Source organism: Peromyscus californicus, unplaced genomic scaffold, assembly GCF_007827085.1.
Source record: "Peromyscus californicus insignis strain IS unplaced genomic scaffold, ASM782708v3 Scaffold_3__1_contigs__length_106647218, whole genome shotgun sequence".
NCBI classification, from domain to species: domain Eukaryota; kingdom Metazoa; phylum Chordata; class Mammalia; order Rodentia; family Cricetidae; genus Peromyscus; species Peromyscus californicus.
The window spans coordinates 73,096,105-73,119,776 of NW_026294551.1; the positions used below are offsets into that span (position 1 = coordinate 73,096,105).

Consider the following 23,672-nt stretch of genomic DNA (forward strand, 5'->3'; position numbering starts at 1 on the left):
CTCTTCAAGCCTCAAAAAGGAGCCGGTGTTCCTTTGTGCTTGGGCGTCTGGTCCTTCACTTTGGCCCCCCTGATTCCGAGCAGTGACGGTGGTTTTTCTAAACCAGTCTTTCTGATAGAGCCCTCAGCTGCCACCTACCTCCTTTACCTACATCCTTCTCTTGCCCTTGTGAGATAAAAGGGGCGTGGAAGCTGGGGTTGGGGTTTGCAAAAGCTGGTGTTGGGCCAGGGTGGGTTGTTAAGTTATTCTTTGAGCCAAACTCCGAAATTGCCCGAGAACGGATAATTCTACAAACACAGGCACTTGCTAGATCCAGCTGAGAACGAAAACCACCCTCTACTGCAGTCCTTGGACAAAGCTCCACTCTGGAAGTCGGAGTAGCTACCCTTAAGGCTCACTAGCATGCCAGACATTATAAACTATCTTGTTTTTGTTTTGTTTTCAATTAAAGCTGGTGCATGACTGTAATCCCAGCACTCAAAAAAGGAGGCAGGGTGACAAGTTAAAGGCCATCTGCTACAGAGTTTGAGGCCAGCCTGGGATACACACGAGATCCTCAACCTTGTAAGAAAATGGATGGACTTGGAAAGTGTAATATAAGTGAGGTGACCCAACTTCAGAAAAGAAAGGAAGAGGGCTAGAGAGATGGCTCAGTGGTTAAGAGCACCGGCTACTCTTCCAGAGGTCCCGAGTTCAATTCCCAGCAACCACATGGTGGCTCGCAACCATCTATAATGGGATCTGGTGCCCTCTTCTGTAATACAGGCATACATGCAAACAGATCACTTGTACATACAAATAAATAAATATTTAAAAAATAAAACAAACAAAACTCTAGATCTGCACGTTCCCCCACATACATCAAAGTCTGTAATATGTGTGTATATAAGTAAAACAGGTTTAATTGTGACGATAGTACGATTTAGAAAGGAGAGGAGGTAGGATGGAATGTTGGCAAATGAGTCACAAAAGAGGATATGAAGCTATTTCCCCCCCTAGTTTCAACTCAGTTACGTGTTTTTTTTTTTTTTTTTTTTTGTGGTGGTGGATATGTGAATTCAACTTTCTGGGTATTGAAGTAGCAATAAGCTTTTTTTTTTTTTTTTTTTTTTTTTTTTTTTTTTACATTCCAAAAAGAATTCCTACATGTGTTATTTCTTTGAGGCAGTGATTGTGAAGCTGGCTTTCTCTTTAATTCCATTGCCTGTTCCTACAATAGGAATTAGACGTGATGTGTAGTTAGACATGACTACATTTGTCACACTGACCCATTTAGAAATTAATTTTTGCAGCTGGACAGTGGTGGCACACACCTTTAATCCCAGTACTTGGGAGGCAGAGGCAGGCAGATCTATGAGTTCAAGGCCAGCCTGATCTACTAAGTGAGAAACCCTGTCTTGAAAAAAAAAATGTTTTGTGGAGAGAGATTTTATGATGTGGAATCTCCCCTTAATTCCTTTGTTTAATGTTACATCAAATTACTTGAATGTGGTGGCACACGCCTTTAATACCAACATTTAGGAGGCAGAGACAGGCGGATCTCTGTGAATTTGAGGCTAGCCTGGTCATAAAAGTAAGTTCCAGGACAGCTAAGGCTGTTACACAGAGAAACCCTGTCTCAAAAAAAAATACAAAATACATATTCTTTTTTTTTTTTTTTTTTTTTTTTTTTTTTTTTTTATTTATTACGTATACAGTGTTCTGACTGCATGTGTCCCTGCAGGTCTGAAGAGGGCACCAGATCTCATTACAAGTGGTTGTGAGCCACCATGTGGTTGCTGGGAATTGAACTCAGGACCTCTGGAAGAGCAGTCGGTGCTCTTAACCACTGAGCTATCTCTCCAGCCCACAAAATACATAAATATAAAATCTTCACTTAAAAATGGGTCTGGAAGCTGGGCAGTGGTGGTGCACGCCTTTAATCCCAGCACTCGGGAGGCAGAGCCAAGCAGATCTCTGTGAGTTCGAGGCCCACCTAGGCTACAGAGTGAGTTCCAGGGAAGGCACAAAGCTACACAGAGAAACCCTGGGGCTGGAGAGAGAACTTAGCAGTTAAGAGCATTTTCTGCTCTTGCAGAGGACCTAGGTTCAGTTCCCAGCACCCACATAGCAGCTCACAACCATCTGTAATTTCAGCTCCAGGGGATCCATCACCCTCTTCTGACCTCCAGAGGCATCAGGCATGCTTGTGGTACACAGACATATATGCAAGCAAAAGACCCATACATGTAACATTTCTTAAAGTTATTGCATTACAGTGCTATTTGATAAATAAACTGTATGCTGGACTGAGAGATCAGAAGGATCATAGTAGCCATGCAATGTGTGACTGTAGAGTTGTGACTCTCAAACTCTGTAGTAACCAGGCCCCAAAGTCATCCCCAAATCTCTCCAGCAGTTGCCTGAGACCAGGAGGACTGGCCAGTGACAGTCAGCTTGAAAGACCCTAACCCTTCAGGCTTACACCCCCCCAAGCCCCAGGAGAATGAGGAACTAAAAAAAGCTAGTTCCAAGGGCAACCTGACTCAGCCATTACTCAACTACCCCCCCTGCCACAATGTAACAATATAAAGAGATTTCTATTAAGAGATGCGCTCAACTGTGACTGGGATAATTGCAAGTGTTCCAGGAAGGACCACTGTGATCTTTGTGTAAACTTCACTCCCACCCTGATACCCGCCTTGAGGTTTCAGGAAGAATGTGCATGCGTGACTGTACCCACTCTGTGATCACTCTGTGATCAGACCATGATCTTGTGAAGTTAGCCTCTAGACATAAATCAATCGAAACGAAATTGTATGGGAATTGTAATCTTGTGGCTTTTGTGGGTTTTTCCTTTAAAAGTACCTATGTGGCTGCAGTACGATGCGACTCTTGCCCTCAGGACAAGGGGAGCCCGACTGTACAGCCTCTTCTTCAATAAACCTCGTGCTGTTTGTATCAACTGGACCGGAGTCTGGGCTCTTGGGGCGCCCACTCGAGAAGGTAGAACTCTGCATCTGGGGTCTATCAAGCTTCTCTATTTTTGCGATGCCTCCAAAACCAACCACTGAAGGCTCAAGTTTGCCTCCAAACCAATCACCTAAAACATGTTTCCTATTTGCTATCTCCAGCCAAAAGGATGCCTCTGAGCACATGGGGATCCATCCCATTTTTCCACCTGCCTCTGAGTGTCAAATACAAGCCATGGTGCCAATTCATTTTCTGTAGCAAGTTCTGAATGTTGTGCTTTATATTTGGTTGATCATCATTTTCACATTTGAACTATTGTGATTGAGAGAAAATGCATTTCTGCATCTACAAAGAACACTTTATGCTTAATGAAAGTAGAATAAAAGCATGGTGGGGACCAAGCATTCAAACATACCAGCCTATGGAGGCTATTCTCAAATCATCACAGTAGGTAAAAGTGTGCTGTCAAAGTTGACCTGAATTCAATCCCTTGGACCTACATGTGGAAGGAGGGACCCAACTCCTGCAAGTTGTCTTCTCGCCAGAGCGCGATTAAATAAATGTGTGTGTGTGTGTGTGTGTGTGTGTGTGTGTGTGTGTGTGTGCAGTTTTTTTATTTTTCGAGACAGGGCTTTTCTGTGTGATAGTCCTGGCTGTCCTGGAACTCACTTTGTAGACCAGACTGGCTTCGAACTCACAGAGGTCTGCCTGCCTCTGCCTCCCGAGTGCTGGGATCAAAGGTGTGTGCTACTAAACCTGGCTAAGAAACATATTTTTAAAAATTCGTAAGGCCAGTCTGGTCTACATAGCAAGTTATAGGCCAGATTGAGATTTATAGTGAGACCCTGTCAAAAAACAAACAACAAAAGATCCATTGTGAAAAAAGATTGTTTACATTTTAAATATTTACCTATTTTATATGTATGAGGGCATCGGATCCCCTTAGAGCTGGATAGTTTCAAGCCATGTGGGTGCTAGGAACCAAATCTGAGTCCTCTATAAGAGTAGCAAGTGCTCTTTACTACTGAGACATCTCTTCAGTCCCTTGGACTGCTTTTTTTCTTGAGACAAGTTCTAACCACGTAATCCTGCTGGCCTAAAACTGTGTAGACCAGGCTGGCCTCAAAATCACAAGACATTCTTGTCTGTGCCTCCTAGTGCTGAGATTAACACATATCCCCATACCTGTTTCTTACTTGGCATTTTTGGTTTTTTTTTTTTGTTTGTTTGTTTGTTTTGGTTTGGTTTTTGAAGACAGGATTTTTCTGTGTAGTCCTGGTTGTCCTAGAACTTGCTTTGTAGACCAGGCTGGCCTTGAACTCTCAGAGATCCTCCTGCCTCTGCCTCCTGAGTGCTGGGATTAAAGGCGTGTGCTACCAATGCCAAAATCATACATTTTGTTGAAATGTATGGGAGTCAGTACAGGGATCTACTGTAAGTCGATCCAAGGGGTCTTCTTGGGGTGACAGAAATGACTCAGAATTGTGTCGAGGAGATGCTAACTCAGCAAGTTTACTAGAAATCACCCATTTGTATTTTAAACAAATCGAAAAGTTTTTATTTCTTAAGTGTGTAATGGTGTGGGTAGAGGCCAGGTGAGCATGTTGGGCATCCTGCTTCATCACTGCGTGATTCCCTTGAGAGGGTCTCACTGAGCCTGAAGTTGGCCATGTGGCTAGGCTACCTTTCTGACCACCAGCACTGTGGTACGGGTGGGCATGGCCATACCCAGCTTTTACATGGGTGCTGGGATTAATTAAATTTTACGGTATTATTGTAAATAACACCTAATGCCATCTTATTTATTCTGGCTCTTTGAGACAGGCTCTCAATACATAGCCTAGGCTGGCCTCAAATGAAGCAACTGTTCTGCCTCATTCTCAAGGGCAGGGTTACAGATGTGCCACCACACCTGGCACTCTCACATTTTTTAAAAGTCCCAAGATCCATTTGCTAGTAGAAGCAAGAGCAGCTCATGGGCAAATGGATGTTTATGATCCACATCTGCTGCTCTAACACAGCCAGGGTGCCTCACGGCTGAGTCCTGTTCTGGCTCAACCCACGAGGTTCCCCTCTGACCATGTATCTGCTTCTTGAGCCAGAGGCTGACAACTTGGTGTGGCCTAGGCCTGAGGATATGTCCACTATACTGCACACACCTTTGGACACTGAGCCTAAGACCTGTGACCACAATTACCATGCACCATGGAGGGTCTTGCAGTCCCCCCACCTACTATGGCAGCCAGGTACCCTGAACTCCCACAATGCTTTCTGGGCCACACACCTAATTTGGGGAGAAGTAAGGTTGGGGTAGTGGTTCAGGGCCACAGGGAGGCACTGTACACAGTGTGCTTTTTCTTTCTTTTAGGGATTTATTAAGGCATTGAGCACAGTGTGAGTTTTAGCCAACTCGAATGAGGACAAGGGAAGAGAGGAGGACCTGAGGGATGTGCTTTAAAGTTAACGATGAGGAGGAATGGAAACTTCATAAATTAGGAGTGCAGTACGAAGCTCCTGCCCGTGCATCAGATACTGAGTTCCTCAGTCCTAAGACCCAGGCTCAGGCTGAAGAACTTCAGAGGGAGCCTAGAAGGTTCCATCCTTTGGAGCCCAAGCACATGACCAAGTGACAGCTGGGTCACCGGGCCGAGTGGCTGTAGGTCTTTCCAGAGATGGAGCACTGGTGTAGTGTGTGCACAGCATGGGGTGCAGGGGTAAGAAGCAGGCAGGTGCAGATCCAAAAGCCTCTAATGCTATGGGAACAGCAGGCTCAGGGAGGTTCTCCAGGTTCCCAGCCGAGGGAGGACCAGGGTGCCTTGGCCTCCTTGGGAATCCTTGTAAGGCAACTGGGTCTGCACTGACCTGACCTTTGCTTCTACGACACCCTGCTTCAAGAACAGGTGTCTTCAAGGAGAAAACCAAACGGGATAAAGGGAAGGAGACAGAGACCGGCTTCCGTTTCGCAGCTCAGCTCAAGACCCCAGGGGGCTCATGGTCACTGGAGGTGCTGAACTGCCTCTCCACTTTCTTTTGGTCCTTGATCTTGAGTCCGATGTCTACCCTCTTCTCAAAGAAGTTCACCAGCACAGACTCTGTTAGGATGGAGGCCAGGATCTGCTCGAAGGAAATGCACCAGTCTGTGTCCACGGTGCCCCCGCTACGCGAGGTGGCGGCAGCGGTGGGGCTACAGGCTTCCCCTCCCACCAGCACCGTGTCATCGGTGAGGTCCTCACACTGCAGGGAGCCTGTGCTGACCACTGAGTAGGAGGACATGGACATGTCATCTTTGGTTTCGTCATCAGACAACAGGAGAGAAGGAGAGCCCTGCCCCTCACCACTGCCGCCCTCTGCTATCACATGATTGTCCTGCAATGCTTTCCCAAGATGAGTGTCACCGCTGGCTTTGGCCTGGGGGTCCCCTGCAGCTGGTGGCTGACATTCCTGTGTTGGGTCCTGATGAGGTTTGGGTAGGGGTGGTTCATCCTCCTCTGTGGCACTGCTGTGGTCCCCGCCGTGGGCACCATTCCTGGGCTTCTTGGCTGTCCGGGCCGAAAACTTCTTCCCCACCTCACCAATGCGGAGCAGAAGGCTGGCCACGGTGGCAATGGCATGATACAAGTCCTGTTCCATGGGGTCTTCGCTAAACATGTTGTAAAGGGTCTTACACAGCTCAATGAATTGCTCCTTAGGGAGAAAGCCAGAAGGAAGACAGGTGGTTATGGATGGGGAGCTGTGCTGACTGAAGATACAGGCTATTCTAACTGGTGCTGGGATTTTGATACCACAAGCCCCCGCCTTATCATTCCCAGGTTAGGAAACTGAGGTTTGGGAAGGAGAGTGACCAGTGCTACACAGTCCTTTCAAAGCCTTTCTTCCCACATGCTTCCCCACCCCTCCCCCTTTGGTTTTTTTGAGACAGGGTTTCTCTGGAACAGCTCTGGCTGTCCTGGAACTCACTCTGTAGACCAGGCTGGCCTCGAACTCACAGGTATCTGCCTGCCTCTGCCTCCTGAGTGCTGGGATTAAAGGCATGCGCCACCATTGCCTGGTTGTGTGCCCATTCTTAAGGCCTGTGTGTAAAAGTACTTAGAATGCAGGGCCTTCTCTAGAAGGGCACAGCTGGGGTGAAGTTCAACCTGAGGGTTGGTTGGGTGTTTGTAAAAACATCATGGTCTGGATTGGGCCACTGGAGTGCTCTTCAGTGTGTTGGGTCTCTGGCTATTGGAGACTAACTTTCCCCAGTGCTTCTGTGGATTATGGATACTGATTCAACCTAAGGAGGTGGTTACCATGGAAACACCATTCTGTCCAAGAAATAGCTTTTTACTTTTCTGGAATCTTCACTAACGGCCGTTCAGGACTAAGAGGCGCTATAGAGAGGGAAGAGAATCTGACCCACAGGAGACTGCTAGAGTAAAAGTCGTAGGAAGCACACAGAATTCTTTAGAAACACGTGCTGTAGATGCTGATTGAGTCTACCTGGTTCATCTTGGGAAGGTCCTTAATGGTTTCCTTCTGAGCCTCTTTCTCCTTAGCCCATATTCGAAGGTAGTGTCGGTAGTCAGGAGGGCTGGTCCCCTTCTCCTCTGCGAGTTGAGAGAAAGAGATTAAACCCGTCTGTCAATGGAGAAAGCAGGCTGTGGGCTGGTAGCAGGGTGGGCTGCACCCTGACCTGAGGTTACTTGGGTCCTATTACAAAATGCTCAGGCATTTAGGGAGTGGTTGAAAACACCCCCAACACCCACAGCTCTCTCCTAAATTAATGGAGGTAGTTTGGACTTAAGTTGATGAAGGGCCCAAACCTGTCTTCCCCAAGGTTGGAGAGAGGCTGCTGTGAGGAGGGAGCCCTGGCTGCACACCAGAGTGCAGCGGACTGCATGGAGCCCTGGCTGCAGGCTAGAGTGCAGCGGACTGTATGGAGCCCTGGCCGCACACCAGAGTGCCGTGGACTGCATGGAGGGAGCCCTGGCTGCATGCTAGAGTGCATTGGCCTGGGGCCCAGGGCAGCAGGTGAGCCAGGCTATGTACTGAGGCATCAACCCTCTGTCAGGGCACACACTTGCCATCCCATGGTGACTGAGGAGGGAATGTAAGAAGCAGGGGTCCCCAGGTCCTGCTGCCCTGGGACTGCCAGCAGAATGGCTGTACCTCTTCTTTCTTGGATGTCCTCACTTCCACTTCCTTCCTGCTGCTCCTGGGGTAGTGCTTCTACACCAGGAAGAGAACAGAGAACATTCTTTGACTACAAACCCCGAGGCCCTTACAGGTCACACCTGTGGTTCTGCAGACCAGTCCCTGTAGGTCCCATGCTGCCCTGCTGCTTGCCTGGTCCCAGCCTTGAACACTGTGGCAAGAGAGAGCTGGTCATGTCTTCACTCCACTGCAGTTAAGGAAGGCCAGTTGCCGGGGACTTGGCTCAATGCGAGTCTATTATGCTCAGCAAGCTGCAGGCCCTGGGCTCCATTCCCAGCCCCGCATACAAACGTTATGTCCGTGTTTTCAAAAGAAAGCAAGCCTCACCATGTGGCTTCCCAGTGAATGATGACGTGCACTGTGGAACAAAGGTGACAACTAATGACCTCTGCTACACAAAGGGTCGCACTCAAGGGAGTGCTTCCTCCCCTGAGACTGTCGCACCAGCAGAGGTTTTGTACAGGACCTTGTGTTCAGCCTACTATGTTCTGTTTGTTCTTTTGTTTGTTTGTTTGTTTTGTTTTGTTTTTTCGAGACAGGGTTTCCCTGTGTAGCTTTGCACCTTTCCTGGAACTCACTCTGTAGCCCAGGCTAGCCTCGAACTCACAGAGATCCGCCTGGCTCTGCCTCCCGAGTGCTGGGATTAAAGGCATGTGCCACCACTGCCCGGCCCTGTTTGTTCTTTACATTCATTCATTCATTTACTGTGAGTGAGTATACATGCTACAGTGCATCCACAGAGGTCAGAGGACACCTTGTGGAAACTGGTTCTTTCTTTCTACCATGAGTCCTAGGGACTGAGAGGCAGCAAGTGCTCTTTCCTGCTAAGCCATCTCGCTGGTCCCTTCATCTGGTATTTCATGAAGTGCTGCATGTGCTGAAGTGGGCACACACTGCACTATACATGTATGAACCTGAACTTGAAGTCCTCCAAAAGGCCTGCTGGAGGACCCCAAGGGATGACATCAGGCAGATCCCAGCTCTGGGCCGTCCTCCGGGACCATGCTGGTAGCAATGAAAGACAGCTATCTCCAGGATCAGGTTCTCACTGTGGAATAGGAGCCCTGTTGCCTCAGGGCTATGTGGGGCCCCAGGACAGGCCTGTGTACCCCAAGGCCTCTCCTAGGAGAAGGTAGAACAACCTTAGGGCATCCTGGTTTGCCCAGACTTTGAGTGTAACAGAAGTTTCACTGGCCTCTTGAACTTGTATTTTTCTTTTCGTTTTTACATAGGTTTCACAACGTAGCCCTGAATTCAGTGAACCTGCCACATCGATCAAAGCAGTCACAGAGCTCAAAGTCACAGAGCTCTGCTTGCCTCTGCCTCTCAAGTGCCCAAAGGGTATGCCACTACCCCTGGCATAATTTGTACTTTTTTTTTAAACATTAAAAAAATGTATTTACCAGGTGGTGGGGGTGGGGGTGGTGCATCCTGTAATCCCAGCACTTGGGAGGTAGAGACAGGGTATCTCTGTGAGTTTGAGGTCAGCCTGGTCTACAGAGTGAGTTCCAGGACAGCCTGGACTGTTACACAGAGAAACCCTGTCTCAAAAAGACAACCCCCACCAAAAAAAAAAAAAACCCGCCAAAAACAAACAAACAAAAAAAACAAATAAAAAACCAAAATAAATAAAATAAAACAAGAAAAAAAATTTTTTTATAGGTATGGGTGTTTGCCTGCATGTACGTATGTATGCCATGTGCATACCTGGTGCTCATGGGGCCAGAAGAGGGCATCAGAGCCACCGGAACTGGAGTTACAGATGGTTGTGAGCTGCCATGTGGCTGCTGGGAATCAAACTCAGGTTTTCTGGAAGAGCAGCCAGTGCTCCTGACCACTGAGCCATCTCTCCAGTCTCTCTAAGTTATGACCTTGAACTCAAGGTCAGGTTCAAATTCGAGTAAGTCTTCACACTGCAGAGAGGACAGTGGTAGCCTGGGACACACGAGTTTATTTTCTCTCCAGTGTCACCTCCTTGATATACGCCACCCACCTGGGGAGACGACTTGTTCTTGGTATAGTTTACCTTTTTCTTTTTAATTGCTTGGGACAGAACTCGGGGCTATATGTAACCTAGGCAAGAATTCTACCACTGAGCTAGTTACACCCCCAGGTCTTATCCTTAAAATTAATTAAAAAAATTCTTTTTGTTGTGTTATTTTTTGTTGTTGTTGTTTGGGCGGGGGGGGGGGGGGGGGGGGGGGGGGGGAGGAGAGGGCTTTCGAGACAGGGTTTCTCTGTGTGGCCCTGGCTGTCCTAGAACTCACTCTGTAGACCAGGCTGGCCTTGAACTTGAACATCCGCCTGTATCTGCTTCCTGAGTGCTGGGATTAAAGGCATGCATCACCACCGCCTGGCTATTGTCTTGCTTTTTTGAGACAAGATCTCACTATGTAGCCCTAGCTGGCCTGAACTCTTTGTAGACCAGGCTAGCCTTGAACTCACATGGATCTGCCTGCTTCTGCCTCCTTAGTGTTGGGACTAAAGGTGTGAGTTTTTACACACTTGGCTTAGAATTTATTGTATGCATGTGTATATTGGTGTGCATGACAGGAAGCGTGTGTGTAGGCCGGAAGATAATTTGTGACAGCTGTCCTCTCCCTCCACCATGTCGATTCTGGGGTCAGATTCAGGTCATCAGGTTTGACAGCAGGTGCTTTTACCCACTGAAGCCTCTTGCCAGACCATTTATTTGTTAAAATTCACCACAGAGCTAGGCTGGCCTTGAGCATGTTTCTCCTGTCACCTTGGCCTCTACCTAGAGTATTAGGATTAGGGGTATGCACCATCATGCCCCAGGTTTCACTGCCAGCAGCACATGATAGAACCCAGGATCTCACATGCGAACCAAGCGCTCAAACACTGAGCTACACTCCCAGGTTCGTATTACACATGCCCAGCTCAACTGCCAAATCCCAGCCAGGGCCCAGAATGGCCCTTCACTTTGTCAGATATTCCCAGTGAGTTTTACAGGCAGCAAAGTCTGAGTCCTAACCGGCACTCAACATATGTATTTTCTGTAATGAGAAAATCCTGCGATGTTTCCCAAGGGGAGTGTCTACCACTCCCTCTGGTCTCTGCTCCCCCATCTTGTACCTGTCTCACAGTCACAATGACAGCATTCTGCATCCCTTTCTTATGAACATGAGATTTTTGCATGTGGGTGCAGGGGTGATGCCCTGGGCTTGCTCCATGTCTAGCATGCTGTAGTGCATCCTCATCATTAACCATCCATAGCAGACTGCCCCCACCAGAAATAGCTCCATTCTTGGTTGCTCTCAGGTTGTTCTCAGGATTTATCCCCACAGGATGAGGTTCCAAAGAGTCCCCGGGGCATGAAAGCTTCCAGGCTTCTGAATAAAGGAAGACAAAGCCTAGAGGCAAAGGGGTCGCCCCTGCCCACCAGGGACTGACCTTGCGCCTCCCAGGGCAGGAAAAGATCCAGATCTGAGGCCAGAGGAGATGCTGGAAGGACAGCAGAGGATGCATAGAGAGCAGAGGGAGAAGCCCAGGTCCAGGGAGACAGAGATGCAAGAGAAACAACGGTTGAGAACATCTACAGGGACAACCTGGCCCAGGAAGTGTTGCAGGGCCCTCCCAGGGAGCACCCCAGGGTGGCATGCTCCCCGAGCCCACACTGGGACTGCTGGCTTCCTGCAGAGGCCCCATGGAAAGACTGGGGGCTGCAGACCACACAGGCTGGTTGTCCTGGGTGTCTCAGCAGCGGCTCGCTCACCTTCTGAGGGGCTGTCCTCTGTGAAATAATGGGTGGCCTCCAGGGCTGACTCCGCTTCCTCTGGGATCAGAGCTGTGTTCCAACGGAAGGAACAAGTGAGGACAGGGGAAGACTGTGATTTCTAGTCAAAGCAGAAAAGGCCACCCTCCCCCACGCATGTCCCACCAGGCTGAACACCTCCTGTTGTAACACCTGACATTTGAATAGGTGGTCACATTCTTGTTTGAGACAGAGTCTCCTCGGCAGCATAGGCAGCCTCTAATTCTCAACCCTTCTGCCGTAGCCTGTGAGCTGGGATCACAGATGTGCTTGCTGACTAGTTTGATTCTAACAATGTGGATTTTTTTGGGGTGGGGGTGGGGGGTGGGGATTGAACCCTAGGTTATCCCAGATGTTAAGCACTTGTCCTATGGCTGAGCTACACCCCAGCACGGACACTGTGTTTGGAAATGCAGCACATGTGTTGGGTAAGAATATAATCCATATACCCAGGAGCCTGGTGAACTTAGCCACCTTCCCACCACGATGACCTGGCTCAGCAGATCTCTTTGGGGCAATTTTACTTTATACTGGGGCAACTGTACCACATCAATACATCCCAGCCTGTCTCACGCTCTGCATTTGCCGGTATTGGCTGACCCAGAACCTGACGTTGCAGATCCCAAAGGCTGTATGTCCATGTAATCTTACCATTGGAGGGGTGGGGAGTGGGGTTGGGCAGGGAAGGATTAACAGGGCAAAAGCACAGAAGGACGGTTGGACCCAAGCATCCCAAGGCCTGGACGAGGCAGGCCGAGGCGGCTCAGGTGGTGGGCAGGCAGCCCCGGTGCTGAGGCGGCCTCACCGGCTGCCAGGCAGCCTCAGGTGAGAGCTGTGCACCAACAGCTTCAGCTCTGCAGCAGAGCGATCGTCTGGGGAGCTTTGACTAGAGGTCTGGGCACCCCTGCCCCCAGTGAGAGGCTGGGGTGTGCAAGGGGAGTGCTGACCGAAGCCTCAGGGCCAATTCTGAAGGCAGATACTGTGTGTGAATTGCTGGGGGGTGGGGGGGTGGGGAGGTCCTAGTCAAGCAAACTGGCAACCTGGGGTGCTTCCACCACAGGAAGCAGGATGCCCTGGGCCATCACTTTCATCTTTTTGAATCTGGTTCCTGCTAAGGGAAAGCCCCTTCTTAGTGGCTCTCCCTACGGCCACTCTTGCTGAGTCAGATGAACTCTGGCCACACATGAAGGCTGCTGGGGTCATGTGCTGGCCAGCTTCTGTGAGCCCCCGCCCCCCTTAGCTCAGACCACAGGAAACATTCCATCCTAAGGACAGCTCCAGCACCACTGGAGGCCGGAAGTGGGGCCCCTGTCATGAGGCCATGTGACAGGATCTGCAGGTGGCCTTGGCCGTACCCCAGGCTGTCCTGGGATAAACAGGAACCTTTGGGTAACAGTTATTTTAAGTTACACTGGGACCTCCACCATAGCCTTCTGCCTTGATGTGGACTCTGGGTCATGCTGCCCTGCCTGACCCAGGAGCCCCACTAGAATCTCTCCTCATGGCCTTTCCCCCTCCTCAGACTGTGTGCTCAGACCACCAGCCAGGGTGGACCTCAGCCCCAGACCCTCACTCATGCTGGGCCTCAGAGCCTCCCTTCCGTCTAGCTCATGCTCAGAGCTACGCTGGTAGTTCAGTGTGCATCTCCAGCTCTGGCCAGTGGAGGGGCCCAGAGAGGCCACAGCAGGAAGCCTGAAGGTACTCACCTGGGGGCAGGTGCAGCTTGTAGAGTGCTTTGAGTTTCTCTGTGAGGTCTCCATGGTACATCCCACCTGTGGAGCAAGGCCGGGGAGGAGGACATGCTTGGCAAGAAGGCTCCAGGGACACATTGCAGGCTGTGTCCCCACACCCTTCCTGTGGGTTCTAGTGGTGACTCCACAGTCTGGGACAGCCCGGCACCTCCTTAGCCAGGTCTCTAGGGAGGCTCAAATGAGCCCTGGGCCTCCTGCTTCCCTTGAACCCTATGGAAAAGCTTAGCCTTCTTTGGGGCCAGAGACCCAGACTGACGGAGGACAGAGGAAGAAACTGCGGAGCTCTGTCAAAGGCAAGGGCTCAAGGCCTCCCTCTGCTGTCCACAGGAGGGACAGACACACTGGCTGGTGCTTGAAAGATGGGTGAGACACTCACTCATCCCTGTCACAAACTCCTTGAAGTTGATCAGTGAGTCCTTGTTTTGGTCCAGGAGGCGGAACATGCGGCCTGCCAGCACAGGCGTGTGAGAGCCACAGGCCCAGGGTGTCAGGCTGGCAAAGAGCTCCCGAAACTGGCTGGCATCGATCCGGTACTGCTCCAGGTAGGGCAGGCTGGGGTCCCGGTGGATGGCTGCTGAGCGGCTACCACCCCAGTACTGGCTTGCCAGATGCTTGGCCTGCAGGGGATACCGTCTGGTGAGATGGCCTTCCCTGATCTGTCCACATCTGCAGTCTTATAGTGATGAGCACTGGCCAGATACCTCAAGCTCACAGGGACCCCTCACGTTAGTGCACAGCATAGGAGTCAGACAGGACACATGGACTCCACTGTTCTGACAGCGTGGGCCACCTTGGGAACTGAACCCCAGGCAGCTGGAAAGGACCACAGGAACTGGCAATATGCACCCACAGTTTCAGCACTCAGGAAGCTGAGGCAGGAGGATCAACTGACCCCTAAGAGTTCAGTTTGAAGCAAGTTTGGGCAACACAAAGAAAACCCAGTTCAAAAACAAACAGAATAAACACTCGACTACTCACTCACTCAGTCAGTCACCAACCAACCAACCAACCAACCAACCAACAACAAAAACCAAAACCCAAACCAGAGGGCGGTGTGAACCTCTCTCCTGGCCTTTCTCCCAGTGTCCTTTCCCTCCTTTGGGTGAACCTGAGTTTGTGTGCAGAAACTCAACTGACTCACCCTCAGGGCAGGGATTACAAGGCTGCCTTGTAACTGTCCACCATCACTGGTCTGGCAGCCCACACTATCCCTTAGCCACCGCACCTAGGTTGAATCATCCCAACGACTGACTGTGTCTTTGCTAAAACTACAAGGAAAGAAAATCCTGTTTCCACTGCAGTCACTGAAAGCATGATCCAGGAGCTGCTCAAGACAGTCCTGTCTATCGCTCTACCGGAAAAGCAGCCCAGCCGTTCACCGATCAGCAGCCACAGCGGGTTTCAGCACCTTGATCCATCCATGCCTGAAGCTGCCTAACTTTTCGGTGAAATGGCTGGATGCATGCTGTCCTCTACGTGGGTTGGTTTGAGAGGTTTTTGTTTGTTTGTTTTTGCTATTTAAAGGTGCTCTATTGGAGTCCAGTCACTAAACTGCTTGCCATGCAGGCATGAGAAGCTGACTTTGGTCCCTAGAACCTGCATAAAAAATCTGGGTGTGTGGGGCTGCCGAGACAGCTCAGGGAATAGAGGTGCTTGCCGCCAAACAGAATGTCCTGAGCTTGATCCTGGGAACACACAGAAAAACGAGAGCACCTATTCTCACAAGGTGTCTCCTGCATGCCCTCTATACGTGCACCATGGCGCACACGCACACACACACACACACACACACACACACACACACACACACACACACACACACAAGTAAATGTAAGAACACCTTTAATCCCAGCACTAGGAGGCAGAGGCAGGCAGATCGCTGAGTTAGAGGCTAGCCTGGTCTACAGAGCAAGTTCTAGGAGGGTACACAGAGAAACCCTGTCTCGAAAAGCTAATAAAACAAAAACGAACCAAACCCAAGCTGCATGTGGTACTGTGCACTTGGAATCACAATGCTGTGAGGGGAGGCAGGGGGAGCCCTGGGCTCACTGGCCAGCCAGCCTAGCCTACTTGGTGAGCTCTTGGCCAGTGAGAGACCCTTCTCCAAAACCGTGGTGCCTGGCTCCAGAGTGACACCTGAGGTGCTCATGTCACACTCTTGTCTAATGCCAAGAAGGACTAAGTTCTAGCACACATGGTCCACAGTAACTGCAACTGAAGACAACGGATTTCCGGCTAGGAGCTGCTGTGCCGAGGACGCACTTAGCAGACTAGCTGGGGGACTCCACCCGCCCCTGCACGTGGCTGTCACCTTGAACACCATGTAAAGATCCTCCAGCTCTTCAATGGAGAAGCCAATATCCCCCGGAATGGCTCGGACCTAGAAGGAAAGATGAAATGGTGGTACTGGAGGGCCCCAAGTTCCTGCCGCAGTACTAACAAGATGCTTGCTCTGCAAGAGTTCTCATGTGGACGGGGCAAAGGGGGTGTGTGATCTGTCCTCTGGCTGCCATCAGTGGCCAAGCACATGAAGGTGGGTCCACACGTATGTGCTCACCCTTTGCCGCCACCTGCCAGTCAGTTCCCACTCCCTGGGCCTTTCTCTCCTTAAGAGGGGCTCATTCTCTCCTGAAGGACCCATTAAGGGACACAGGGTGAAGGATGGCCACTTAGCTCCAGGCACCCGGAAGGTGTCCTATAACTTGTCAGTCAGGTCTTTTTTCTTCAGTTAGTCAGGGCTGGTCATGTCTGTTGCTTGTGAGCAAAGTGCCCTGAGTGTTCTATAACCCTGAAGGTAGGGTTGGGAATATGGAGGCAAAGCCAGAGGTCCCTGACTCCACATGGACAGAGACCAAGAACAGGTTTAAACAGAGCATGGAGTGGCAGGAATGGTACACCCTCCGCAGAGACAAGGACAAGGGCTTCAGGAGCACGCAGTGTGGGCTGGGCGGAGTGGTGGAGAGTCACTGTCCAGGACAGAGGTGACGCTCACAGCAAAACCAGCTTGGAAGGACTGAACCCAGAAGGCCCTCGGCCTCAGCACACAAGGTGAAAGAGACAACTCCCACCAAGTGACAAGGGCCTCTCCCTATCTCCCCACACTAGTACCCATGCTGTGGGATTCCAGGCCCACACTGCATCCTGGCCGTGACACTGGCCATGACACTGCAGGGATAGGGCACGTGTTGACTCCTGCACCCTGCTCAGGGAGGGGTGGGGCTGGAGAGGGTACAGCCATCTACTCAGGTCAGCCCTGCAGCCCCTTTGCCAGTGACCATACCACGCTCCTCTTGGCTGTGTCTTCCAAGGACTGGATCACCTTCAGCCTCTGTTTAAACCGCATCTGTTCAATGTCGTCAGCCCTCAGGCTGCTGAACTTCTACAGGCCAAAGGAGAATCCGTGAGACCAAAGGCAGAGCGTGAAGGCCCAGCCACACTGGCTTATGCTCACCCCAAACCAAAGGCCCTGGGGAACAGCCTGGCCAGGCTAACTCTGCTGGGAGCTAACCTCATAGGAAACTTTCAGAAGGTCAAAGATGTCCACCTCTGCAGGAGGGTCATCTCCACTGGTCAGCAGGGCGTGGAGGTGTGGGATAGGTGGAGAAATGCTCTGTTTGTTGACCACATTGTCCAGATATCTGCAAAGATCAAATGACAGCAGAATAGGCCCCCATCAGCCACAGGCAAGCACTGGGGCAGAGTTCAGGCCTGGGAATCCTGCAGGAAGGTGCTGGTGTGGCTGTTGGGGCCTCTATTAGGCTGGGAGCTCCCATCAGGGTAGCAGAGAAAATACCTTGGTGTCCACTCACGCTTGAGCACTAACCCTGAGGATACCAGGCTGTCTTCTAGTGGCCTGTGGATTGCAGAGCCTACCCAGTTTGGGGACAATGTGCTCCCTCTCTGGTCACCAGGGTCTGACCAGGAAGAACTACGCAGTGCACAGTTTCTCCAGGGACAGGGTCTTGCTCTGGCTGGCTAGTCTGGGCCAGCCAGGCCTTCCCACTCTCCTAGGCTCTCTAGGACGAGCCTGACACTCAGGCAGGAGAGGCTTTCTGGTTCCGACCCAGCCCAGTGGGCATATCCCATCCCTAGTCAGATTCCTGCTCCTGAGGAGGGGCTCAATCTCCCCATTGTAGGACATAAGCACGAAACCCGGCCATAGCCAAGAGTCTTCACCATCAGGGACCAAGAGTCACATTAGCTTGAAGGAGGAAGACAACTACCCCACCAGTTCTGCAGGTCCCTCCAGCCCTGGGCTGCTCAACAGGCAGGCCCACTGGCCTCTTCTGTGTGCTCCCAGCTCTCATCACCTCAGCGGCACTTTGTCCCACCAGGACAGCTGCCTCCTGCAACCTAGTGGTTGCAATCTCTCAACCTAGTCTGGCATTGGAGCACAGCACGGGATGCTGACTGAGGGCTGGGGAGGGGAGGAGCTCTGCTGCCAGCTCCCCGGAAGCAGGAGTAGCCCCCAGCGTGGTCACCTTCCCAGCACGGTCATGGCCTCGCCCTCGTCACTGCAGTCCAGCAGCTGATCCATGTTGGCATCCAGCACGGCCAGGGCCACCTGCAAGATCACCTTGATGCCCTCATAGAAAAAGCAGTCCACAATGACCACGGCGCTCTCGAAGGGCATGACGCTGAGGAAGAGGGTCAGGAACCAGGACAGCGAGATGCTGGAGATCACGCCCAGCTCCTGCATCTTCTCTGACAGTCGGGGCAGGATGTCTCTGGTGAGCTCTTCAAAGATGCCTTGGTCTACGAGGGCTCCTGAGGGAGGCACAGTAGGGTGAGTATGAACACAACTCCAGGGGCTTCAGCAGACCTCTGTAGAATCTCAGGGCCTGGGGTACAGGGACACTGCCTGGTTCCTGTCCAACCTCAACCCTGCCAGCTCTGCTTACAGGGAGGGCCAGAAGGGTGGGCATATGTAGAAAACAGAAAAAGCAGCTTTGTAATCATTCTTCCTATAGCTTCTCTACCACTGTGTGAAAGGAAGCATTTGTTCCAATAGACAGTGGTCCCTTGGCATCCATGAGGGTGTTTCTAGCATTCTTTCAGACACCAAAATTTCCTGGTGCTTAGAGCAGGGTTTCTCAGAACCTAGGCACACCCTCCTGTACACTGTAAGTTACTTCTGGATGATTCCTAATATTTACTACAGTGCAGTACTGCAAAAAGCTATTCAGTGTTTATGTAGTGTCTAGAGAAGGACAACAGGGATGGAGCTGGGCGTGCTCAGTGCAGATGGAGTTGCCTCCGTGCATTTCTGGTCAGAGCTTGGCTGAATCCACAGACACAGAACCTATGGATACAGCAGGCTGACTCTTGGGAAATGCTGATCTTTACCCTCCTAGAAACAAGAGAAAGCAAGCAGTGACTGTCCCCATCCTAATGCTGGGAACACATGCAAAGCTGAAGGACCCCACTGGTGACCCTAGACACCAAACAGCAGAGGACAGCCAAGAGCTAAACACAGATATGCCGAAATAGATCAGTAAGTTTATTTCCTTTTCACGACACAGGTTTTACTGGAGTGCCTGAGAGTAGTAGCTGGACCACTGGGACACAGGGTAGACCACATCCTCTAGTTCTGATACTTGACATTTCTATAGCAAAGGGATGGGAAAGCTGGATGGAGAGCTGGGCTCTCGTGGGCTTTTAAGATCCCCCGGATGTGGGCTGTCCTCTGATCTCACTCTGGCCATCCTGGGAGGCCCCTGCAGTCTAGGTGGGAGCTGGGCCTGGAGGCAGAGGGCTGGGAGTCTGCTCTTTCTTCTCTTCTTCCAGGCATGATCCCTGTCCAGTTTCTAGTCTGCCAGGTGGGAGCCTGCATGATGGCTGTGAGGTGCAGGGAACTGCTCAGGGGAGAGCCTGCGAGGGGAAGGGCAGCCAACCCGTGGAGCGCCTGAGCAGGCGGAGGCTCAGGCAAGGGCGCTCTGGGGACACTCACCCACTACCCTGGTGTTGTAGTAGTCGGGCAGCATACGCTCACACAGGGCCACCAGTAGCCAGAAGGCTTCCTCCTCACTGCCATAGAGCAGGAGCACCGAGGTCACGATGTTCATTGCCTGCCGGGTAGAGACAGTGGGGTGTGTTTGTCTCACACTGCTGGCCACAGAGCCAAGTGGTCTGCCCCTTCAAGAAGGTCCAGAGTCCAGCAATAACAGACAGACCTCGACCAACCCTGGGAAATTTGCCAACAAGCCAATTTGCAAGAAATCAATGAGACAGAAACAGCCAGCGAGCTCCGTCAAAGTGGGTCGGAAGACATTAGGAAGACAGAGGCAGTGACATCAGCCACCACTTCCACGGAGTGGGCTGGGTCAAGCTGATGTGTGGGGTGTGTAGCCAGGACCCTGCAGTGGGGAGGGGTGTACACACAACATTGGCTGATAACAAAAAGAAGTTTTGAAGAGGGTAAGTTACTTTAAAAATGACTTTAGGCCGATCTGCTGGCCTCCATGAATTGGTAGCATTGTGCAGAACACTGGTCTTAACAGCAACTGAGTTTTAGGAAACTGGTGTCCTTGAAATCCAGATACAAGCAAAGGCCAACAGAAAGCCATCTGACCTGGCTAGGAAAGCCCACAGATTCAAAGACAAAAGCCACCAGAAATGTCAATCAAAATCTCAGTGAGACAGTACACCCGTGTCTGTAAAACCAGCAGGTGTGAGAGAGGAACCGGACTCTTGTGAACCACTGACTGCAATGTATAGCAGTGCAGTTGCCGTGGGAATATGGACGTTAAAGAGAGAGAAATCACACATAGCCACAGCAGAATATTATCCAGCCTTAAAAAGGAAGAAAATTCTGACTCACGCTGCAGTGTGATGGCTCTTGGGGACAGTAGGTGAAAAGCCAGATGCAAAAGGATAACTGTGTGTTAGGTCTCAAAGAAACCCGGGACAAGTCTCACTCAGTACCTGTGGCTCCTCCTAGCACTTTTAACCCCACCCCCTACCCTCAACCTCTCTCTCCCGGGGGATGGGCTTCTGCTTCCCTTCCCCCAGCCTCTGACCCTCATGTAACCTCAGCCATGTGGTCTTGGTCTCCTGGTCCTCGGCTCCCCTTGGTTCCCCCTCTCTCCCCCCCACTCTCTCTTCTTCCTCTCTCTCCCCCTCTCCTCTTCTTCCTCTCTCTCCCCCCCCCACTCTCTCTTCTTCCTCTCTCTCCCCCCCACTCTCCTCTTCCTCTCTCTCCCCCCCACTCTCTCTTCTTCCTCTCTCTCCCCCCCACTCTCCTCTTCCTCTCTCTCCCCCCCACTCTCTCTCCTCTCATGGCCAGGTTTATTCTGCTGGCCCAATTCAGTCTGGACCCTTCCAGATGCCTTTGGCTGTGCTCTCCCTCATATCTACAAGAAACTTTCTCTACCACACAGGAGCAGTCATGTCCTCCTTTTTTTCATTCGGCATGCTAACATTTGCACGAGGTACATAGAACAATCAGCTTCTGAGGCATCAGGGAGAGCGAGCGCAGGGGCAGGTGGGAAAGTGGGAGTGAGAAGGTAGTGTTTGACAGAAGAGTTTTAGTGTGGGGAGACGAAATGCTCTTATAGATGGATAGTGGCAATGGCTGCCTGACATGTGTATGTACTTAATGCCACTGAACCACACACTTAATAGTGGCTAAAATGCTAAATTTTGTATTATGTATGCTTTACCATATGTAAAGAAAATTCTGCTCTGTCTCAGACAAGGAACACATAGAGGACAATTTCCTATATGGCAAAGAGCTGAGGTGAACAGTCACCATGATTTTATTCTTTTAAAAAAGCTACATGTATGGGTGTCCATGTGTGGGTGTGCCTGTGAGTACAGTGCCTGCCTGCGGAGGCAGGAGGCAGCCAATCTCCTGGAGTTGTGAGCTGCCTGAGGTGGGTGCTGGAAATTGAACCCAGGTCCTCTAGAAGAGCATCACCGTTAACCTCTTGCCATCTCTACAACTCCTTTTCACACAGGCTGGCAAGCAGGCAAACACACAGAGAGCAGTGTCTCACGTAGCTCAGGCTGGCCTCAAACTTTCCACGTAGCAGTGGGTGACTTTGCCTCCTTGCTGGAGCCCGTTTTTGGGTTCCTAGTGGCTTTACCCAGCAGGTCTGCACAGAGAGGAGGATTGGACCACGGGCCTGGGTGCAGGTGTCTGAGATGGTCTGCACTTGGCTGTGCTGGGGGAGGAGGTCTTTTGTTCCACCCCTTGGCATCTCTATAAAAACCCTGGGGCAGAGACAGTCAGGCCCGATGGATAAGGGTCCAGGCCCTCACCAGGCTATCCTGTATTTTGTTCCCCCTCTCTATCCTTCTAACTAATATTCCTGCTGCTCCTACTCAAGAGTACTCTGGGGAAATGTGGGGCTAAGGAATGGCCCCCCACACCTCCTGATCCTCTTGCCTTGGTTTCCCAGATGACAGGCATGTGTTACTACCAGGTATTTGTTTTTGAGACAAAGTCTTGCTTTGTAGCCCAGGGTAACTGTGAACCTGTGGCAATCCTCCTGCTTCATCTTCCCAAGTGTGAGGCTTATAGGCACAGGCCATCATGCCTGGCTAAATTACAGCTTTTCTTCCTCAAGGATAAGGACCGGGTCTTGTGTGTGTCAGTCCACCACAGACTCAGACCCCCAGCACCTGCCCCTGGGAGGCCGTGGTGGGAGATATTATCCCTGGGGTCCCTGCTAAGTCCCATTACCTGGCAGTAGCCAATAGTAGGGTTTCGGAACGCGTAGGCAGTCAGCACCCTCCGAAGTGCAGCGATCCCAAGCTCGTTCTGGAAAGCGGGGTGCTCAGGCATGGAGCGGTGGAGGTCTCGCTCAATCTCCTCAGTGGCCAAGCTGTATTTCCCCATGGACTTCTCTACGAGCTCAGCATAGTAGCCAGGATGGGTCACCATCTCATTCCAGGCCCCTGGGGAGACACAGGTGGCAGTTTTCTTTCTCTTCCTTCTCTCCGTACGTGGGCAACTGTGGCGGGGCTGACTGGAGACACAAACGCCCCGTGGGAGAGAGGGAACTTTCCCATCAGTTATAAGGGGTGAGGCCAAGCTTCCCTGGTGACTGCTCTGTCTAAGAAACTCAACTGGCCTGTCTTCTAAGGTGCTCCAAGTAGCCAACGGTATGGGTGTTGCAGAGCTTGTCCCCAGGGAACCCGCCTGTCAGGGGATGGCCCTGCCTTCAACGGTGCTGCTCTCCACTGACGGCATCTGTGCTGGCACCCGCTGTTCTGCGCTGGGGCCCTTACTCCCAATTCTCTGAGCGAGTTGGCAGCTCCTCCTCTGTCTGGCTGACTGCAGGAGGCTGGCTCAGGGACCAGAGGAACTGGCCTGAGGCGAGTTTTCCTTTGGTGTTATGGATGGACCCCAAGGCCTCATGCAAACTCGGGACATGCTCACCCAGTGCATCATACACAGAGAACTCTGGGGGCTAAGAGTGGCCAAGCCAAGGCTGGGGGCAACGGAGCCACACTCACCAGAGAAGAGGAGCCAAAGCTCCCCTCGGAGGCTCTCGGGAATGCCCTTCAGGACCAGCTCCCGAGTCTTGGCTGTTCGGTACATGCACATGCCACGCCCGTACTCAAAGAAGTGGATGTTCCAGGATTCCTCCTTCATCTTCTCCTTGGCCTGAGGGAGGGAACGTGGAGTGTGGAGCTGAAGAGAGTCTCAGTGCTGAGGCCTGGGTGGCAGGTCTCCCACCCCTGAGCAAGGCTGGCGGCCTACTATGTAGATTACCTGTGGAGGGCTGCCGCAAACTCAGGTTTCAGAGTCATCACGGTAAAAGAAGCTATGAGGACTTAGTCCCCTCCCCCCCCAGTTCTTCAGCAGCAGAGGGCCCTTCCTGTTAGAGGCCCAGGGTCCCTGAGGAAAAGCACCCCACAACACAGGGCAGGCAATGTCTGTCCCCAAGTCCTGGGTCTACCTGAGACACTGCCCAGTGCAGACCAAGAGGGCATGCCCACCCTGATAAGCCACGAGGGATGGTGCTAGCCACAAAGGCTTAGCCCAGAGATGG

The 23,672-nt window shown here is 51.4% G+C and overlaps 1 protein-coding gene across 3 annotated transcripts in view; it reads right to left on the reverse strand.

The window, feature by feature from the left end:
• Nucleotides 1-5,301: 5,301 nt before the first annotated feature.
• The window catches only part of Tbc1d9b (TBC1 domain family member 9B), a 41,790-nt gene continuing 23,419 nt past the window's right edge, over nt 5,302-23,672 (reverse strand). For 2 of the 3 annotated variants that reach the window (XM_052758071.1, XM_052758073.1), the window contains 14 exons: nt 23,134-23,284; nt 22,358-22,572; nt 19,622-19,739; nt 18,153-18,438; nt 17,180-17,309; nt 16,952-17,050; nt 15,983-16,051; nt 14,048-14,288; nt 13,627-13,692; nt 11,882-11,953; nt 11,560-11,610; nt 8,101-8,160; nt 7,432-7,538; nt 5,302-6,636 (listed from right to left, as the gene is read on the reverse strand). In XM_052758071.1, coding sequence (XP_052614031.1) covers nt 5,920-6,636; nt 7,432-7,538; nt 8,101-8,160; nt 11,560-11,610; nt 11,882-11,953; nt 13,627-13,692; nt 14,048-14,288; nt 15,983-16,051; nt 16,952-17,050; nt 17,180-17,309; nt 18,153-18,438; nt 19,622-19,739; nt 22,358-22,572; nt 23,134-23,284 — 2,382 coding nt within the window. In that variant the 3' untranslated portion in view covers nt 5,302-5,919. The remainder of the gene's footprint in view (nt 6,637-7,431; nt 7,539-8,100; nt 8,161-11,559; nt 11,611-11,881; nt 11,954-13,626; nt 13,693-14,047; nt 14,289-15,982; nt 16,052-16,951; nt 17,051-17,179; nt 17,310-18,152; nt 18,439-19,621; nt 19,740-22,357; nt 22,573-23,133; nt 23,285-23,672) is intronic. The other variant, XM_052758072.1, reaches the window with a different exon arrangement.